This window comes from Cylas formicarius, unplaced genomic scaffold (assembly GCF_029955315.1).
Source record: "Cylas formicarius isolate icCylForm1 unplaced genomic scaffold, icCylForm1.1 PGA_scaffold_10__41_contigs__length_53128322, whole genome shotgun sequence".
Taxonomy (NCBI): domain Eukaryota; kingdom Metazoa; phylum Arthropoda; class Insecta; order Coleoptera; family Brentidae; genus Cylas; species Cylas formicarius.
The window spans coordinates 41,978,998-42,001,377 of NW_026844214.1; the positions used below are offsets into that span (position 1 = coordinate 41,978,998).

At 35.8% G+C, this 22,380-nt stretch overlaps 1 protein-coding gene across 1 annotated transcript in view; it reads left to right on the plus strand.

Annotated features, from left to right (window-relative positions):
- LOC132707969 (rhophilin-2) overlaps window positions 1-22,380 on the plus strand; it is a 57,445-nt gene continuing 35,065 nt past the window's right edge. The window contains exon 1 of the mRNA XM_060680011.1: window positions 1-355. Coding sequence (XP_060535994.1) covers window positions 272-355 — 84 coding nt within the window. The 5' untranslated portion in view covers window positions 1-271. The remainder of the gene's footprint in view (window positions 356-22,380) is intronic.

The window sequence follows — 22,380 nt, forward strand, 5'->3', positions numbered from 1 at the left end:
AGCACGCACGTGAGCCCTCCTATCGCAACAACAAACAACGCATCGTGGGTGTCTCGCGTTTCAGGTTCTATAGTCTAGCGTCTAGCGTGCGCCCGCGACCGTCGATTGACTTTTGTTTGTGCGCGATCGGCTCAAATGTCAACCGGCAGAGCCCACTTGGGTCTTCTTGTTTCGATATCGAAGCCGACGTCTATCCGCTTCGGGTGAAGACTGCGTGTCGCATATCGCGAGGTACTACGCGTACTCTTTTCGGCTGTTAAAATGTGTCAAAATGGTTGACGCTGAACGCGAACGGGTCGAGGAGGGAAACTGCGAAGGCGACCTTGTCGAGTTGCCTCGGAAACCGTTTATAAGGGTGAGTTTGGTGGTCGATGACGGTGTACTTTGCGTTAAACGTAAGACGTAGCGGCTGCGGTTAAGACCGGATGGGGCTTGCGTAACCGACGAGATCGAGAGAGGTGAAAGTGTGCTGCTGCAGGGTAAACTGATGCCTGGAATGTAGACTTTGCGGCCGGTATCGCTGCGATACCCGATCGTTTTGCCGTAAAAAATCAAACCGCGGAACCCGGCGAGGTTGATAGGGATCATATGTATTGGTACTGACTCTCCTTCCACTCTCCGAAAAAATTAGTGGTTATTTTGTTATTTATTTTGTTTTAACTTGATGAATATATTTTTTGCATTTCCTTTCAATTTTCGTTGTTTATAAAATTTTACTTAAATTTTATATCAATATTTGAAGCATGTTTCTTTTTTGTTTTAGCGTATTCCTTGTTATTAGGTGACATTTTTATTTATTTTTTTTATTTTTCGGTTTTTTATCTTTTATCGTTTTTAGTGTTAATTGTTTTTTTGTGTTTATTATTTAGCTTAAGTTTTATTCATAATGTTTTACGTTTTAACGTTTCTTTTGGTATATTTAGGTTTATAATAGTTTTTTTCTTAATTTTTGTTATTGGTTTTTGGAAAAATTGCATTTTTCTTTTTGGAGTTTATTATTTTTTTTAATTGCCGTTTACGGGTTTTGCATTTTGTTCGTCATTTAGTTTTCCTTTCATATTTTTCGCGACGACTTACTTTTTCCCACATTTTTGTATTTTTTCCCCAAAAACGCAACCATTTAGTTTACTTCGGAACTGTAATATTGTTTGCAATTTATGCGATTTTGGATTTTAATTCTTCCTAATTCTGCTTAGTTTTCATTCGTTTGATGTTTTTACGTTTTGGTTTTTCTTTTCACAACTTGATTTGAATCCTTGAAATCTTGTACAAATCTACGCGCTAGCTACACATATCCATTTGGTTGTTTCTTAGTTTTCTTTTCACATTTTTTGCAGTAGTGGATTTATTCGTATTGTCTTCACTTTTTAGACCTATTTTTTTGTCAAAGACGTATTGCATTACTTCGGCAACGTAATTTTGTTTCTAATTGATCCGGGTTCTTGTGGTTTTCATTGGTTTTTGTGACTTTTTTTTAATCCTTGACATTTTTTGGATAAATGCACGTGCAACTACTCAGATCCATTTAGATCTTTATCTAGTCAGAAAACGCGCAAAAACAATTTTGTCTTAATACTATAAGCCATCTTCAGAGCTTTTAGGTAAGGACGTCGCATTAAAATCCCATCACCAAACGTACGAGACGATCCTTGTCTATTTTTAACAACAATGGCCTGTAACGAAGTGCCAGATTATCGGATAACGTTCAAGAAAAACTCACTGTTTGCTCTCCGCAAATATTTGCCTCTCGTCGAGTTTGTTTGCTTTTCAACTGGGTTAGACTTGTTTATTGCCCTACTTCATTTAACTACACACGTTTGTTTAAACAATGATGAAGTTGTTGTTGCCGCTACGCTGATGGCTGACGTGTAGCCCAAGGAATCCCTATAGATTTATCTTCGAGTAGTAATACACGCGATGGAAAAAAACCGTTTCAGGGGTCCCGTTTTTAAGGGTACGGGGATACAATAGGTATAATTCGGTTATGGTCGAATGCAAAAGCGGATAAATTATCGATTATATAAGGCAGAAAAGAAAGGAAACCGCCACACAATACGAGTGACCTTGTGATCGGAAACTAAATCCGAACTTGTCGGTCTTCGGGCTAGGCTATACCTTATACCACGAGGGATTAGAAGAGCTTAAAGGAACAGAATTATATTAAAGGTAAATTTGTAGTGAGGTATAGGCGACGGACTTTAATGAGACGGTCGAATATTTGTGGCACAGGAGACGTTATAATTTGAATGAAACTACGTACGTAAAAAATGTTGTTCTATTCAAAAAATAAAAGCGGAAAATTTGAGAAAATTGTGGTGCTGATAATAGTAGTGATACGACTAAAAAATTTTATCTAAATAAAGTGGTAACCAAGTCTCAGTTAATAAAATTAAAGTTGTTTGACCTCCCCAAAAAAGAACCGCAACATTCGGCAAATCAGCCAGCTGACAATTTTTCTCCATTATCTAATTTTTACAAACGTTAATATTTGCCTACTGACTAGTTACGCCCTACTAACCGTACCCAAGAATTTTTGTACCATATTATTTGCTCTTATATATCCCTACAGCCTAGGCAATTCGGTCAGCTCTCATTAGTAAAATCTTTTTTCTACTCCCGCCTGTAAAATACCTAATTACACACCCATCTAGCGTGCGGGAAGCGTCACTTTACCACGTCAGTTTCATTGTCTATGAATGCGAGCCACTTCGGACATTTCCAGGATTTTACCACACGGATTTGGGAGCAATCGGATGTATTCGGAGTATGTTTTCGTGTTGTTTTGCGAAAATGTATCCAAAAACTAACGGTCGTAGAAAAAGTATAGTAAGCAACACGTTCGGTAAACTTTTTAACTCACTCGCTTATTAAAAACTCGCTCCGCTCGTGTCATATAAACTCGTGGGTCAAATGCCGTTTACCGTACTTGTTGCATATTATACTATTTTCTACTCCCGTCTGTAAAATGCCTAATTACTCACCTATGTAGAGTGCGGGAAGCGCCACTTTACCACTTCAGTTTCGTTTCCCACGGATCCGAGCCACTTCGGCCATTTCCGGGATTTTACCGCACAGGTTTGGGAGCAAACGGATGTTTTCGAAGTTATTTCCCACGGCTTGAATTTTGACGTTTGTCAATTCTGACAGTCATCTCAGTGAATGTATTCGTGTTGTTTTGCAAAAATGTACCCAAAAACTAGCGGTCGTAGAAAAAGGATAGTATGCAACACGTTCGGTAAACTTTTTAAGTCACTCCGCGGCGCTCCGCTCGTGTCAAATACCTTCCGCGATTGTGGTTATCAAGAAATGGGTTTTCCTCACTTCTTCTCCTTTATTATACAAGGCTAATCTTGTTGCTTTTGCAATGGTTATAAAAAACCCTTTTTGGTTCGTTATAATCTCAATTTGTGAAAATATTGGTTCAAAATTTATCTTTAAATTAATATCTGCTAGTGTAGTGTTTGCAATATAATTTTTTTCTTGGAGGATTTTGTGTATGTCTACGCATTTGTGTTAAGTGCCCTCATTCACTCCGGAATCAAGGGCGAACGAGACCTGATGTCGCGTACGGGGATTCCGGGAGTCGATTTTAATAAGAAGAAGTCCCTGGTGTCACCTCTTTTGTGAGTCACGTCGATAGCCAAGGCCGGATGCCTAATGAAAGAATGAGAATGACTTTTGCTGTCATCCCTGCAAAATATATCAAGGAAGCCACCCTGAAGGGTGGCATCCTTCAGGATTTTTTTTCTTGTTTGCTTTTATGTCGACGACTACCAGGATCAGCGTTAAAAAAATAAGAGAGTTTGTAATAAGGCTTAACCTTAGGGCACACCATAAAAAAGAGATTTGCCGATCCGGCAGTAAATATCGGAACTTTTATTTGCAGGCGCTCTCGTGAGCTAGCTGCGTATATTTTCCATTGTAAATTATATAGATCTAGCACACATAATCAAGCTAACTTTTTTTGGTTAGTTACATATAAAACTCACAGTATACAATATAAAAATAACGTTCAAATTCTGATTAATTAATATAAAACGTTCCATCTGCGTCTTCTACCCCAACTTGTGTACGAATACGTACCTAAATTGTAACTCGATTTGTTTAAATTTGGGCCGTCTCAGATGCGCCACTGACACAGTATAAATGAAGCCCCGATTATTCTCTTCTTATAATTTTTTTATGAGGCATGATGAATCATCCCCTAATGTTTGTCCAGCCTAAACGTTGCCGAATACGGCAGGTATGTTGGGACTTTTATCGTGAGCGATACGAATCCGTTACGTCATCGCATTCTCGGTCGATAATCGCGACCGACCGGCCGCGATGAGCGTAGCTGTGGTTTTCATCGTCGAGCTATGCGTCATCCGATAGATAACCTGCTGGAATTTTTATCGACAATTTTCCTGGAATTCCGCTCGCTCAATAATTTATAGATTTCCGACGGCGTACATCTAGAAAAACTTTCAGTTTTATGCCTCTTTTGCTTACATAGCTAATTAAGTGAAAGGAAATGGTGGCGTACATGGCCAAAGAGATAAGGAAAAAGAACAAGAAAAAAAAGTTCTTTGGTGTTATTTCAATAATCACAGTATAGAAGGATAATATCAAATTATGGAAAATACAAAATCAATATCAGCATTTTCAGAGAACTAAGTAATCATTCCTTTCATTTATTTCACGCACCTTTAAGCTGTCTAATGAGCTAAGTCCATATAGCTACTACATATATATAGACTCTGTCTTAGCTAAGAATGTCGGAATTTTTGAAGCGACGTTGTAAAAACATTGAGATTTGACATTTAATATGCGCATGCGAGGGTCTATTGTACAGGTTGAAGTATAGACGTAGGATTTTTATGGCCGTATTTTCTCAAAATAGGCCCCGATCGCGTTAAATGTTTAGAAAGAAAACGGCACGAAGTTCAGGTTTAGTGGTGAAAATTAGAGGCATGCCCGGAAGATTATTTCAATCTCTACAAAAATATCATAGGCGTTCAAGACGCATCAATTCTTACCGTCCTAGAGATACTATATCGTCTAGTATTCATGCCATAAAGCCATTTAGATGATCTCTCTGTGAAATTATTTTTGTTTAATCTTGTGCTTAATTTGAAACAATAGTTTTTTTTTACCTTTTTTACTTAAATTTATTATATGGCAACTAAACACTTTTAGATTTTGAATATCTTTGTTAATGGTTGCGTTTCTTAATTATTCTAGGGTAATTTTATATGGCCTTAACCCATGAATAAATAAATAAACAGATAGGAGGAAGGTTAAGAGACTATTTTTTATTGAAAAAGTGTATGATTATTTTATAAAGTAATTATTATTTGAAAAATAATTGACCTTCCGGCAAATATTTATTTAGTTAGGAATGTCAACTTTTCCTTAATTGATTTTGGTTTGGGTATCGTGTTAACGAATTTCTCTGCATATTTGTAAGTCAATTCGAAAAGCAATTTGTTACATAAATGAGAGGCAAAATTAAATTTTCTTATACCGTAATCGTTAAATAAAAAACAACTGTACTTGTTTCCGCATTTCTGACGTCAATGTAACGTAAATTTTAATAGCTTTTAAACCTGTGCCAAACGAACCGGGCATTTGTTTCGAGATCAGTATTTGGAACTGCCGTTTGGTTATACAGAGGTGTGATTTAACCCTTAGTTTCTCGGATGACTCGCTCACTTTAACGACTTTGAACTCGAACAACGTTCCGTCAGAAGACTGTTACCATTGTTATTGTTTTGATAAGTGCGGACAAAAGAATAAGTTAAACGAGGTTTCTCAAACCCGCCGTGTCATTATCTATTTAACCGGCTGCATGAATCTGAAGGTTGGGCGTACTTTCTCGCCTCTCAACTGTGGCGTAGTGTCGTTTTCGTTGGTACGTTGTCGAGCATTTAAATGGCGGTCTTTGTTCTACCATTCCGAGGGTAACAAAAGTAGAGATCAAAACGTCGACGAACATATAAGTACACACAACTGTAACTGATAAGGCCGGATAGATCGGTATAGACTAAAGTGCAGCCAGGGTGCTTTTACAATTTCAACGTTGTTATCACTGTAAACCTTGCAACGCTGCGACAGTATATTTTTAAAATGTAAGCAGTATGCTAAGACCGCAATGACAATTTGATAATAATATATGTCTTAGTTCTCTCAATATTTCTTATAGGCATTCGAGTGTGGAGTAGCTATGGTCTGCTCATAGATATAAGAAAGTGACAAATTGCTTTTGAATGGGATTATCCAAGGGTGGTCATTAACATACAATGCAACAAGATTATTAACTAAAGTTTTGGAATTTAAATTCAGGTAAAATTGTGGTCCGTAATAGAAAATAATTTTAAACCTACCTGTGTTTAATATTCTTTGGTTTGATATACTGCTTAGTTTCAGTTTATTAGTAATCATTCTTATTTCTTGTGTAATAGAGTGTGTGTTGAATCGTGTGCGAATTTTGCAAAATATGTGCGAGTCTAGTGCATTTCAGGAGATGCTCCCGCCCAAATGGAGAAAACACTATTCTATTAAGACTAAGGAAGTTATAAACAATGTTTATTTGACTCTTATTGAACGTGGTGCCAGCAAGCAAGCATCTTTAGAAGAAACGGCCACATTGACGAAAATTCCAACATCAACAGTATGGAAAATTGTGAATAATCCCATTTCAGCGAGGAAAAAAAGAAGCGATGCTGACATTTTCTCGAGTGTAGATGAAAGTGATCGAGATATAATACGGCGTAAAATTAACCAGTTATACGAGGAACAAAGCGTGCCTACATTAGATATCTTAATTAGGAGGCTTGAAAAAGATGAAACCGGTGTTAAATGTGGCAGAACTACCTTATGGAAGTGTGTTCAACACATGGGTTTTAGATTTTAAAAAATTAACAAAAGGCAAGTTTTAATGGAATCTTTTAGAATTCGGAAATGGCGACTGGAATATCTAGAAAAAAGTAGGATTCACAGAGAACAACAAAGGCCAATTATTTACTTATGATACCCCAGAAAAGGGTTGGGTTGACTAAACTGATAAGTGTAAAATAAACGCGGCATCAACAAGAGGTAAAAGAAAAACTATTTTGCATGCTGGCTCTAAAGATGGTTGGATTCCAAATGGACTTTCTCTGTCTGTGAAAAAGATTAGAGATTACCATGAAGACACCAGCGCTGATTTATTTGAAAGTTGGTTTAAAAACAAACTAGTTCCAAACGTTCCTCCTAGTAGCGTAATTGTAGACAGTTGACTAAACCCCTTTCTCATGTGACACAAATGCAATAATCCAAAACTACATGTATAATAACGACATTGATTTTCACGAAGCTTGAAGCTACAAAAGGAATACGTCTGTGATAATTATGCAAAAAAAATCTAGGGCATACAGTTTTAAGGTTTCCACCTTACCACTGTATATTTAATCCCATTGAACATGTTTGGCACCAACTGAAACCTGCCATTCGTCGTAACAATGTTTTTCCCCGTGTTAACTCCAATGTCCTCAAACTTATAGAAACCGTAGTTTTTAACATACCTCCACAAAGTTGGGCAAATTCTGTTAAACATATAGAAAAAGCGGAACAATCTTTTATCCATATTGCAAATAATTTAAGTAGGTAATAAAAATAATTTGTAATTTTATTTTAGATTTAAACATAAATACATACATAACAAAATCCCAAATAATTAAATTGTAAGCAAGGTACGGACCTGTTCGGCCATATTTCATTCTTACAGCTTGCCCGGGTCTTTCGTTAATTCGTATCAGTTAGTCACTTTCTTATATCTATGAACAGACTTTACCCTGATTTAGGTAGAGGATATAGCGGACGTAAATATGAATATTTTGGGCTCAATTTTTTTTATCGTTTTTTTTAAGAACAACATCAATCGCTTTCAGTTAACAAAAAAAAAAGTCCAACTTACCTATTCGTTGAAACCCTTCCATAAACGAAGCAAAGATATTGAATAAAAACACTCGCTTCTTTTAACAGTTTAAAAAAACATGTTAAATAAGTAACAAAATATACAATGTTAGTGTTATTTAGAAGACCCTAAGAAGCCCGAATGAATAGCGAAACAAATACATCCTTCAGATACAAAATGTTTTTGTATCGATTCATAGAAACGAGACGTGGTATGGTCTGTCTCAAAGTATAAAAACTTCTTGTTCATCGAACCCTCTACTTATTAAACATCCACACACATTTTTCAAAATTTGGTTTGCACCTAATGAGAAGTGTTTTTGAAGCGACATAACGGAAAAATTAGTGATATACTCATAAGAAGCTTTTTCGAATCGGATCTACCTGACTCGCTCCTGTCTCGTCCCTTACCAATGAATAAATTATTGGTTATTGGGTTTATCCAATAACTGTAGGAACGAAAATCGAAATTACTTTTTTTTTGGGGTGGGGGTCCGTCAAAAAACAAGACGATATACTTTGAGACACACTATATAACGATTCTACCACGTTCATTACATAGATAAAAATAAAAATGTTCCGAACCGGATTAAACACGTAGCCACGTATGTAGGAAGTAGACAAGAAGTTTTCCCATAGCCTTTGAATCGATTATTATTAAGGCAACTATCAGATGGATGTCTTCGGTTAATAACAATTCCCTGCTTCCGTTAATGATACAAAACCGGAACTCTTATTGGTCTTGCTTGAAACCCTACGCAACGTATGTTTTTATTTATCGCGGTTTAACCGCACATCATAACGGCCAGCTAATTCCAGTGAGCGATAGCGACGTAATGGAAACGAATCGGTTAGGAAAAATAATTGATCGGTTACTAAAATTATATTTATCAAAAATCTCCTTCGACTGCTTCTGCCAAAACTTTTAGTGAAAACTTTGCGACTTAATACGGATTTTATGGAGCGTGATTTTACAGTGTTCTAGTAATGGGTGTTTTTTTTATGTATAGAACTTTAAGTTGGCATTACTGCTCAAGATGGCGACCGATGTAACAGCGGTCAAGTGATTTATTCTCAGTTTGGTTTGGCAATTCATCAGGAATAGACTCACGCCTGAACAACGCTTGCAAATAATGTAATTTTATTTCGAAAATAATGGTTCTCTGCGGGATACGTATCGCGCACTACGTCCATTTTATCGTCGACAAAATCGTCCATCAGAGCAGTTAATTCGACTAACCATGGAACGTTTTTTGCACCACCTTTACGCCGTACAGAAGAAGCTATTGCTGCTGTACCCACTGCTGTCCATTCACTTCATGGAAGATTTTGCGGAAGGATCTTGGTTTACGTGCTTACAAAATCCAACTCGTGCAAGAACTGTAGCCAAACGATCATCAAGTAAGGCGTACATTCGTCAAATGAGCCCAAAACGAGATTGCTGTTGTTCCCGATTTTCATAAGCGAATTTTGTTTAGCGATTAAGCGCACTTCTGGTTGAATGGCTACGTCAACAAACAAAACTGCCGCATTTGGAGCGAAGTTAATCCTCAAATGTATGTCCAAACACCGTTACATCCAGAACGTTACAGTCAATGGTGATCGGTATAGAGCTATGATTACTAACTCTTTCATTCCTGAATTGAATAACCATGATGTCCAGGAGATGTGGTTTCAACAAGACGGCGCAACATGTCACACAGCTCGTGCCACAATCGATTTATTGAAAGGCACGTTTGGTGACCGCCTAATTTCACCTTTTGGACTTGTGAATTGGCCTCCAAGATCTTGTGATTTAACGCCGCTAGACTACTTTCTGTGGGGCTATGTAAAGTCATTGGTATATACGGATAAGCCACAAACGCTTGACCATTTGGAAGACAACATTCGCCGTGTTATTGCCGATATACGGCCACAAATATTGGAAAAAGTCATCGAAAATTGGACGTCCAGATTGGACTACATCCGCGCCAGCCGTGGCGGTCATATGCCAGAAACCATATTTAAAATGTAACGCCACAAGATTATCTTTCGGATAAATAAAATTCATGTCAATCGAATAATCCATCATTGTCTTATTGCAACTTAAAGTTCTATACATCGAAAAAAAACACCCCTTATTAGGCATGCATCGTAGAGCGTAGGCGTGGTGTGTGTCACATCTGTCATTGAAGGGCACTGATTACATTGGAATACAATATTATATTATAAATATCTCGATATACCTGTTTCCTTTTTTTCCTTCCATTTTAATTTTGATGATTATAACAGCAACATCGCGGATTATTTTGTTTGGCATGTACAGGGTTACATTTTATGTTTGCGTACCCACCAAACAGGTTAACGGAAGTCACCGAGAAAAACTTTTAATGAAACAATAGCAAGTTGTTTATTTTTATCTGGAACACCCTATCTATTTACTGTTATGATGAAAGATTTTTCACTTCCGATTACAAAAATATATGGGTCGTTGATATTTGGATATGCTATTCTTGAATTATTTAAGTTTAAATGTTCAATTAACCAAATAGATGTTAATCAAGTTGGCCGGGCGTTCAGTTAAAAAAAATGGATTACTCAGAGTAAGAAAAGCTTCAAGTAGTTCGTATATTTAATTTCAATAACTATTAATCGACCAATAACACTAAATATTCTAAAGAACATAATATCAACAACAACAAACGATAATTAAACGAACAATAATGAATATGTAACGTGAATTAAATTTTTACCTGTTTGCAATATATCCACCATGATTTCCCAAACATTTTCTAATATTATCTCCCATTTTATCGCATTCAAAATAAACACTGGATGATTTCTATTGAGCATGAATATTTCTTGTTCAATTCTTGTCAGGAGAAAAAGATCTTCCATCATAACAGTAAATATGGTCTTCCATTTAAAAATAAAAACCTTGCTACTGTTTCTCAACTTTACGATATGCATTTGTTTTCTTTTACAAGTCTAAAAGATAATACTGCAAAAATTATACAATTTTGGTATTCAAAGTTTTTCTCGATGACTTCCGTTAACCCCTGTAGGTGAGTACTCTTATATAAAAAAATAACCTGTACATAACGAACAAAATAATCCGCGATGTTGCTGTTATAGTTGTCGGAATTAAAATGCAGGTAGGAAATAGATATATCCAGATGTTTAGATAAAAAGTCGTACCGTTATAAAAAGCAATGAAGAGGAAACAGTGAAAAATGTTGTATATATGGCTAAATTAATATTTTAAATATAAGGTGTTTCCAAAGGATATCAATTCGTTATTTAGTTTGTGTTAATCGCTTTCTGATGTTAGAATCTTAATATTGTTTGCTTTGTTATTTTGAACAGAATTTTTATTGTTTGATATACTCTTTTCGAATAACATAAACTTCATAGCATCGTAAGAGCACCATGGCTGATTATTTTTACCCTTGTTTGTTATTTGTATTTTGTTTTGTTTGTAAATATCCAAACAGTTTAATTAATCATTGATTTTTGTAGAACCTGAAACTAAAGGTACTTAACCGAAGCTAACATTCTCCGTGTGTCAATAACGAGTGGCGTGATTTGACTTTACACTAGACTTATGAATTGGCATGAATTTTTGATCAGTGAAAATTTCTATTGTTAACAGTTTTGTTCTGTTTTGGTTTGTTTTTATTGTTGATATATTGGATCAGGTAATTCAGGTAATTCTTTCATTAGCTACCTAAATCAATGTTTCAACAAACAAATCTCTTAAAATATGTAATAAGGTGCAAGTTTTTGTATCGTAATTCTAACACAAAAACAACTTATTGGACGTCAACTACTCTCTCGTTATTAGATTGAAGTCCACCTCCCTTCATGCATTAATGCATGCATTTATGAAACAGATTATTCAAATAGGTAGGAGATTTGTATGTATATTAGGCACTGTACGTACGGCGTGTTTTTTCACTCGCGTTCTCATTAAAACCGCTTGCGTTTAATGATACGGTAAACAATAACTTACTTCGAGTGATGTTGAATAGAATAAAATTAATAAAAGTCGGGGGGTTATCAGTTGTTTAATTTAATTTTTTTCCTTTTGTCTTCGTTAAGTTTTGAAGTAGAGGTAGGGAATGTGACGAGGTTATAAAAATCGCCCAACCTCGACCTTCAAAAAACTGAGTGCTTTTTTTTTCGTTTAAATAAATGACACACTGCGATTTTTGCATTATTATCAGCGGACCTTGAATTTTTATTACACCAAAATTCAGACCAGCAGGTACGCAGTATTTCGACCTGATAAGCGAATTAAGTGTTCCTACACGAAAATCATCATTTCCGGGAAAAGCAATGACTTTTTGTCAAGCAAATAATTAGGTATGTATCGTTTTCAGAAAATACTCATTTAAGTACCTAAGATTTAAAATTTTGAATATGCCACAAAAACATTTTTTTCAACGTTTGGTCCATCAGTTCTGCATTTAAATTCCATAATACTCAATTATCCACTAATCAGGGTTGGTCAAGATTTTACTTTAAAACGTCAGCTTCAAACACTGTTGGGAGCGATTTGATGTTGAAATTACTGTTAAATATTGAAATAGTATATTATGCAACAAGTTTTATAAACGACACTTTAGTTCCGAGCGGGGCGAGGGTTTAATAAACGAGTGTCTGAAGAAGTTAACATTTTTGCAAAACAACGCTAATACATTAATTTTATTTATTTCTGATAGAAAGTTCCACTATTTTTCAGGTCTTATGACACATTATTGAAAGTAATGAGTAACCAACATAACTGCAAATTAAAAATAAGAAAATTCGGGAGACTATGGAACGCAAATAAAATACCTGCATTTTGTCTAAAATTTGTACAAATACCAAAAATAATATTTGCTTGTCGAAAAGTAAAATAATTAAATTAATATATGTATATCGTAAAAGTAATTTCTTTTCGTTTTTTTTTTAACTAAAGCGCTCGCATTAAAGATGTTTTATTATTCAGAGCATATTATTTTTTGATAATTTACTGTTTTTGTGAACACCTATTGTAATATGACTAACGAACTAGTTCCATCGGAATGGCTCTTTTGGTGAGAAATGATATTGAAATTGACGTCATCGAAACTGCTTGCTTTGATCTGCATTTTCCGAATTCTATTCTAATTTTTAAGTGCACACTGCAATATAATTCATTAATCATAGCGGTATTGTACATGCCACGTTCCGTAGCCATGGATTACTATCATTTTTAGAAGCAATTCAACTTCAGCAATAGTCTTGGATGAAATTAACGCTGGGGAATATGTTAACCATATCGAAAATGATGAAAACTTTGAAACAATACAATTCTGTACTATGACAGAAAAAATGTGATTTAGTGGTATCATTGCATTAGCTATTCGCGTCCCTCAACCCAGCAAATTGCGTTACATTATATGCTGGGAATTTTTTGATCAAATCCACAATGTTGATGTAGCGTTGCCGAGGTTCAATTAGAAATTGTATGAGATATTTGATCAAAATGTTCGTCTATTCAAAAATCACAACCGCAAATATCATGCGTGGTACACGACCGAGTTTAAAAAATATAAAGCAGAAAGCAAACATTCACAAAAAATACAAAAAAAACGAGATTTGGGCGTGCATTTCGATTAAAAACTTACGTTTGGTTTTATTGTGCGTAATTGTAAATCTTTTAAATATCCTTTCTTTGAAAACCCTTTACTAACGCTAAACTTGAGTACAATCTACTTTTGTCATAGCTGGGAGGTTGATGGTGTACAGATTTTTGTTTGCAATACATAGTGTACAAAGCTGATGGTGCATATTCACCGAAATTTATTATAAATAGTCTTGAATGGAGGAGCAAATGCGTGTCCAATTATCTTCATTTATAAATTGTTACATTATAGCGTTATGAACTGTCCGAATTTGTTAGGATAAATTTTCGCACTAAACACACTTTAACGTGTTAGGTGTATAACAAACCTGCTTAAAAGTTCTCCTATAAATGTAACGTGTTTATAATTATTATAATTTTTCAAATGCATGTGATATATTTAACTCTATACCGAAAGGATTGATAAAAACATGTTTGATATCTACTAAACATTATTTTTGTTTTAATATTACTATATATTGCTCTATAAATGGATTGTCTTCTGTTGAGCAATAAAGCTATTATTCTTATTATTATTATTATTATTATTTTTAATCACGGTTGTTGCGGGTTGCTACTTAAAAACCGGCACATGATCGCCTGCAAGGCCCTTAAAGTGGATTGGTCGTTTAAAACCTTTCTCATGATGTTGCATGAAGACAGAATCACAGCCTTCTGCAGCTGATGGAACAGGCAAGCCGGTAAATTCATTTTTTCCAGCTCTAGGTGTTTTTGACGTCCTCTGCCGGAGGTAAGTATTTTTCAATTTTTTCTCTGTATTTTTTTTGTTGCAGGTTTGCAGGTGGTGGAACACCAGCGTCAATAAAAGGAACTTCTTTCTTCTTCTTGTCGTACATTACGATGTCGGGTATGTTATGATGTATTGGTTCATCATAAAGCTATCATTCTTCAGAACTGAGTCAGGAGCATATAGGTAATATGGTACCTTTTTTTCGATCAATCCAATTCTACGGCAGATTTCACAGTGGATAATCTTTGAAACGTTGTTATGTCTGGTTGTATATTTCCGGGGCTTCAGAGTCCTGCATTCATTAAGAATGTGTTCGATATTCGCGTGTGCTCCGCCACATATGCGGAACTGTGTATTTGTCACTCTGTCATCCTAACAATATATTTCTAATGGGATTTGGTTGCTACAACTTGGCGCAGACAAAGCCCTCGGTCTCATAGAAGATGTTGCTATCTATGAGCCAAAGATGCAGTTTTGCCTATCTGGTCGTTATTCAACAGGTTGATGTATCTGCCGTGATGCTCTTTTCGTTTCCATCTCCAAGAGCAGGAATATTATAATCTACATCGCATTTATATCCTGGATTGTTTAGCTTTAATGGCGTAAAGTTGGTGTCCTGACGAAACACTGCGCTGTGGATTGGTGACGACGCTGCGTTGCGGAAAAAGTATTCTCGTTGAAGTTCAATCTGTGCCTTATGCCGAAGTCGCATATCTGCCACTCCTCTTTCACCCATCGACCTCGGAAGGTGGAATCTCTCTATATAGACTTTAGGGTGGTGTTTGCGGTGTTTAGTAAAGCCAACCCGTACCATAGGGTTCAACTCTTCCATATCTATATCCATATTAAAAACTTACGTTTGGTTTTATTGTGCGTAATTGTAAATCTTTTAAATATCCTTTCTTTGAAAACCCTTTACTAACGCTAAACTTGAGTACAATCTACTTTTGTCATAGCTGGGAGGTTGATGGTGTACAGATTTTTGTTTGCAATACATAGTGTACAAAGCTGATGGTGCATATTCACCGAAATTTATTATAAATAGTCTTGAATGGAGGAGCAAATGCGTGTCCAATTATCTTCATTTATAAATTGTTACATTATAGCGTTATGAACTGTCCGAATTTGTTAGGATAAATTTTCGCACTAAACACACTTTAACGTGTTAGGTGTATAACAAACCTGCTTAAAAGTTCTCCTATAAATGTAACGTGTTTATAATTATTATAATTTTTCAAATGCATGTGATATATTTAACTCTATGCCGAAAGGATTGATAAAAACATGTTTGATATCTACTAAACATTATTTTTGTTTTAATATTACTATATATTGCTCTATAAATGGATTGTCTTCTGTTGAGCAATAAAGCTATTATTCTTATTATTATTATTATTATTATTTTTAATCACGGTTGTTGCGGGTTGCTACTTAAAAACCGGCACATGATCGCCTGCAAGGCCCTTAAAGTGGATTGGTCGTTTAAAACCTTTCTCATGATGTTGCATGAAGACAGAATCACAGCCTTCTGCAGCTGATGGAACAGGCAAGCCGGTAAATTCATTTTTTCCAGCTCTAGGTGTTTTTGACGTCCTCTGCCGGAGGTAAGTATTTTTCAATTTTTTCTCTGTATTTTTTTTGTTGCAGGTTTGCAGGTGGTGGAACACCAGCGTCAATAAAAGGAACTTCTTTCTTCTTCTTGTCGTACATTACGATGTCGGGTATGTTATGATGTATTGGTTCATCATAAAGCTATCATTCTTCAGAACTGAGTCAGGAGCATATAGGTAATATGGTACCTTTTTTTTCGATCAATCCAATTCTACGGCAGATTTCACAGTGGATAATCTTTGAAACGTTGTTATGTCTGGTTGTATATTTCCGGGGCTTCAGAGTCCTGCATTCATTAAGAATGTGTTCGATATTCGCGTGTGCTCCGCCACATATGCGGAACTGTGTATTTGTCACTCTGTCATCCTAACAATATATTTCTAATGGGATTTGGTTGCTACAACTTGGCGCAGACAAAGCCCTCGGTCTCATAGAAGATGTTGCTATCTATGAGCCAAAGATGCAGTTTTGCCTATCTGGTCGTTATTCAACAGGTTGATGTATCTGCCGTGATGCTCTTTTCGTTTCCATCTCCAAGAGCAGGAATATTATAATCTACATCGCATTTATATCCTGGATTGTTTAGCTTTAATGGCGTAAAGTTGGTGTCCTGACGAAACACTGCGCTGTGGATTGGTGACGACGCTGCGTTGCGGAAAAAGTATTCTCGTTGAAGTTCAATCTGTGCCTTATGCCGAAGTCGCATATCTGCCACTCCTCTTTCACCCATCGACCTCGGAAGGTGGAATCTCTCTATATAGACTTTAGGGTGGTGTTTGCGGTGTTTAGTAAAGCCAACCCGTACCATAGGGTTCAACTCTTCCATATCTGTGGGAAACCACTGAATCACACCAAAACTAGAGGTACGGTGTACTCGTTAATAGCAGCTACTATGTTGTGGCCTGAAAGTTTTGTTCTGAGAATGTCTCGAACTCTCTCCTGTAGCGTGATTTTCAGTTGACATTTTACCTGCTTCTGCTGTATACTTCGGGCCTGAATAAAGCCCATATATTTTTACGTTTCTCCTCTTTCCATACTAGTAACAGTTCCAGATCCCGATGCCACAGTCAGAGGAAAGTCCCCAACTTCGTGCATTCAGTTGACCTTACATTTGTTTATGCCAAATTTCATCCTGATGTCACTGGAAAATTGTTTGACACAGGGCAGTTTTTATACCTTTCTCAGTTGCCTAGAAGGGCTTGATATCATCTATGTTATTATTATTTATTTATTTATTTTGCGGGAATTGGAGGGGAAATCATTTACGGACGCCCTGCGTGACAAGCGCGGGGGGGGGGTGTTGGACTCCCTGGTGTGTTGTGCAAAGTTTTATTCACTAAAACATCCTCAATCTACAGCATCGGCTGCTAGGGCCCTTTTCCTCAACTTTCACCTGCCCAATAACTTATTTGGTGTTTTTTTTTTCATGTTTGGGCTAGGCTTGGGCTGGTGGAGAGAAATTTCATTCTTTTCCACTAGATCCTCTTTTTATTTCTTTTCATAGTTCTGCCCCATTCAGAAACTTGCGTTATATGACATGTCTGAAGAATTACGCATTTTTGCATGATTTCGTACAATCGTTTGCTGAAATTATTATGGGGACTATCTCTACTTTTTTGAGTTTCCAGACATTGTCCAGATCGATCAGAGCCGTTCCGAAGACTCCCAATCTTGCCCATGTCAAGGCAGGGCACTCGGTCAGCAGATGATACGGGGTCTCCTCCCCTTCCAAAGGAGTATGTAAGAACCGGTATTGCCCATATACAGCGGTTGCTAGGTTCCCCGAATTTAAAAATGTGTTAAATTCGTTTTTAAGGACGGTGTGATCGATTGACCGATTCTGTGCGATGCTGAGGTATTTGTACACCGCTTCTTCGTTCAAAGATTGAATTTCCTCTACCTCTCGACCTTGCTGAACTCTACCCTTCACGATTTGTATTGTAAAGTCTGTTCATAGATCTAAGAAAGACCCGGGCAAGTTGTAAGAATGAAATATGGCCGAACAGGTCCGTACTTTGCTTAGAATTTAATTATTTGGGGTTTTGTTAGGAAAAATATTTATTTATCTATGTATGTATTTATGTTTAAATCTAAAATAAAATTACAAATTATTTTTATTACCTACTTAAATTACTTAAAATTATTCACATAATAGATCAGTATCACTATCGCTATCATCGCCTGTTCTAATTATTATTTGTTATATATTATTTGCAATATGGATATACCATTGTTCTGCTTTTTGTATAGGTTTAACAGAATTTGCCCAACTTTGTGGAGGGATGTTAAAAACTTCGGTTTCTATAAGTTTGAGGACATTGGAGTTAACACGGGGAAAAACATTGTTACGACGAATGGCAGGTTTCAGTTGGTGCCAAACATGTTCAATGGGATTAAATATACAGTGGTAAGGTGGAAACCTTAAAACTGTATGCCCTAGATTTTTTTTGCATAATTATCACAGACGTATTCCTTTTGTAGCTTCAAGCTTCGTGAAAATCAATGTCGTTATTATACATGTAGTTTTGGATTATTGCATTTGTGTCACATGAGAAAGGGGTTTAGTCAACTGTCTACAATTACGCTACTAGGAGGAACGTTTGGAACTAGTTTGTTTTTAAACCAACTTTCAAATAAATCAGCGCTGGTGTCTTCATGGTAATCTCTAATCTTTTTCGCAGACAGAGAAAGTCCATTTGGAATCCAACCATCTTTAGAGCCAGCATGCAAAATAGTTTTTCTTTTACCTCTTGTTGATGCCGCGTTTATTTTACACTTATCAGTTTAGTCAACCCAACCCTTTTCTGGGGTATCATAAGTAAATAATTGGCCTTTGTTGTTCTCTGTGAATCCTACTTTTTTCTAGATATTCCAGTCGCCATTTCCGAATTCTAAAAGATTCCATTAAAACTTGCCTTTTGTTAATTTTTTAAAATCTAAAACCCATGTGTTGAACACACTTCCATAAGGTAGTTCTGCCACATTTAACACCGGTTTCATCTTTTTCAAGCCTCCTAATTAAGATATCTAATGTAGGCACGCTTTGTTCCTCGTATAACTGGTTAATTTTACGCCGTATTATATCTCGATCACTTTCATCTACACTCGAGAAAATGTCAGCATCGCTTCTTTTTTTCCTCGCTGAAATGGGATTATTCACAATTTTCCATACTGTTGATGTTGGAATTTTCGTCAATGTGGCCGTTTCTTCTAAAGATGCTTGCTTGCTGGCACCACGTTCAATAAGAGTCAAATAAACATTGTTTATAACTTCCTTAGTCTTAATAGAATAGTGTTTTCTCCATTTGGGCGGGAGCATCTCCTGAAATGCACTAGACTCGCACATATTTTGCAAAATTCGCACACGATTCAACACACACTCTATTACACAAGAAATAAGAATGATTACTAATAAACTGAAACTAAGTAATATATCAAACCAAAGGATATTAAACACAGGTAGGTATAAACTTATTTTCTATTACGGACCACAATATTACCTGAATTTAAATTCCGAAATTTTAGGTAATAATCTTGTTGCATTGTATGTTAATGACCACCCTTTTATAACCCCATTCAAAAGCAATTGGTTACTTTCTTATATCTATGAACAGACCATACCGCATTTATCTAGACCTAACGGCATCCCAATATCACACCTAAAAGTTTTCGTTGTTTTTATAAGCGCCTGCAGATGGTATGGGTTTTCGGTTTACAACTTAATGTCGTCCATAAACATTAAGTGCGAGACTCGGAGTCCCCTTCGAAGATTAGGTTGATAGCCGCTCGGTTCTGAGTTAAGCAGTGTTGACAACGGATTTAGGGAGAGGATAAACCAAAGTATTCTTATTTTTCTTGTAATTATTATCATTATTATTATTATTGTTTTTATTATTATTACTATTATGGTTTCTTAAAGAAATAAATGTATTGTATTGTATCAATCTTAAACCTTTCGACTGAAATATCACATGCGCGTGGTATAATTACACAGATTTTAAATTCCCATCAGTGGCGGGCAAGAAACCTTAACCCACACAAATATCCAATTCGCGGTATTCTTCGGGCGTTCCGAATCGATCGTTGCTCTTTTCTCACCTACTTTCGGATTAAACGTCGTACTTTCGATTTTTTGAAAAAGTTCCGTTGCATCAAAAATGCAGGTCTCGCAGCGGCCAGTTTTTTCTTTCCATTTCGGACATTTACCGAATTTAAATCGGTTCATTTCGGTGAAAATTTCGCGACGACACTTTATTCCAAAAAGTAGCGCAAACGTAGATTGAGTTCTTCTGGATTTATTTGTCATACCGTCGAACATAATAAAGCCTAAAATAAGTCGTAAGTTCCAAGTCAATACCTTCGCTGTGAGTAGTTGCTAGGTATCAAGTACCATTGGTGAGTGACCAAGAAGCTCTTCGCTTCTTTGATTATTATATGGTATTTTTCGGAAAACATCCACCCATATGCCGATTTGGATAAGATTGCTTTTTGTTTCTTCATTCTAGTACAGATTATCGCTTATTTATTACTTGTACATTTTTATTGTGCTCTGTCTCTGAAATGCATTTTGTGCTAGAGTTTATTGGTAAATGCACAACATTCTCATCAGTAGGTCGTTGTAGTTTTGGATTTAATAGAAGAACACCTCATACAAATGTACATTTTCATTGAATTGCATCTTATATACGTTGTTATCCTTTTAATCTTAAAAATAACGACTACGAAAATACAAAAAAAAATTATTCATGTGATACGAAACCTGTTTCGCAAATCTGCTGTGACAACCCTGGACGTGTGGGTAAATGGCGTACAAAGATATACTATAATTATACGACTAGAAAATTTACATACGGTAACGTAACGGAAGTTCATTAAGTATTTTGTTTTAACGAATTTAGTAAGCCTGTTAATTGAGTTATAAAACGAAGCGGTATTAACATATGTAACGAGAATCGTAATTTGTCCTTACATACCTGAACTAATTAGTTAATCTCAATATCGAGACTAAAAAATTAACCCGTGTTTAATTATTAGTCTAGGTCTAATTAGGACACAAAATTTACACTTTTCCGCAAATGTTGATAGTTTATTAGACATCTATTTACATTAGAACCATGTTCTTGGCTATAGCACGGTATCTTAGACAGGGCGTTTTCTCTAACACAAAGCTTCACCAGTATCTTCAATGCTAAGATGTTGAGGACGTTGTTTTGGATAAAATTTCGTTGGCATTCGTTTATGAAGGACCCAGTTATACTACAATTTTTTATCAGTTATTAAACTAACCGTAACAAAACCGATTTCGTGTATCATGAACTGAATCTCGTCTTGTTGATTTAACTTATTTCTTCTTCTTTTTCCTTCCTTCTTAAACTCCCTTCTGCAATAGGCTGTTTATATCCAGTTTCGGCCGGCGATTAGTTATAAATCACCCGTCCATCTCATTGGTGCTCTTCCTCTTAGGGCTTTGTGCACTACGTCGGTTTCCTTGTTCTTTTTTGAACTGAGGTGGCTTTTACTTGATGAAAATCCATTTATCAAAATAAATAAGACAAAATGAGACATTCAAATGTATTGCTTAACTATCAATTAGATTTAAATACCTCTGCTTTATTGAACTTAAATTCTCGCAACAACTTTAATTAAGGTTTAATGGTCATTTTTCGGTATATATATATATATATATATATATATATATATATATATATATATATATATATATATATATATATATATATATATATATATATATATATATAGTAGCAGGTAGTTTGTAAATATTACATTTGATAAAGACACGGTGTTGTCGAAACAATTGTCATGTCATAATATATAATTTCGTGAAAATCTGAACTTTTAGTTCTTATTTATCTTGTTCTTTGTCTTATCCATGCATTTGTTGTCTTATTTTTAAGAGATATTCCCAGGATTGCCATTTCCATTGCATGTTGCATGACTCTTAGAATGTTCCTGTTCTTCTTTGTGATAGTTGATAGTCCATTTTTGTATTGCGTATGTAAGTGTTGACAGTATGCATGCCTCAAAAACTTTAGTCCTTAGCTAGTGTTCGCTCTCTTTTTATTTCTGCCGTTTGGATATCCAGGTATATATTTTCGCTTACTGTTTCTATTTCCTTGTTGTCTATCTTTGTGACATTTTCTTCCGTGTACATTACCTTGGTTTTTTCAACGTTCATCTTCAAACCAACCTTGTCGGACTTGGGATGCAACTTTGTTAGCATTTTTTGCAATTTCCTTACGTTATTAGCTATTTATTATTTTGTCGGCGAAGTATTGAGGTGTTTGCCATTGAGGTTTATGCCTTTGTTCGACCAGTTCAGTTTTTTTGATGCTCGCAAAATGTAAAAATGTAATCAACTCACAAATGGGCATTTTCGAGACACAAGATGATAGAATTCATTAAGTTGTGAAAAATTTTAAGCGTGTTGAAAGTT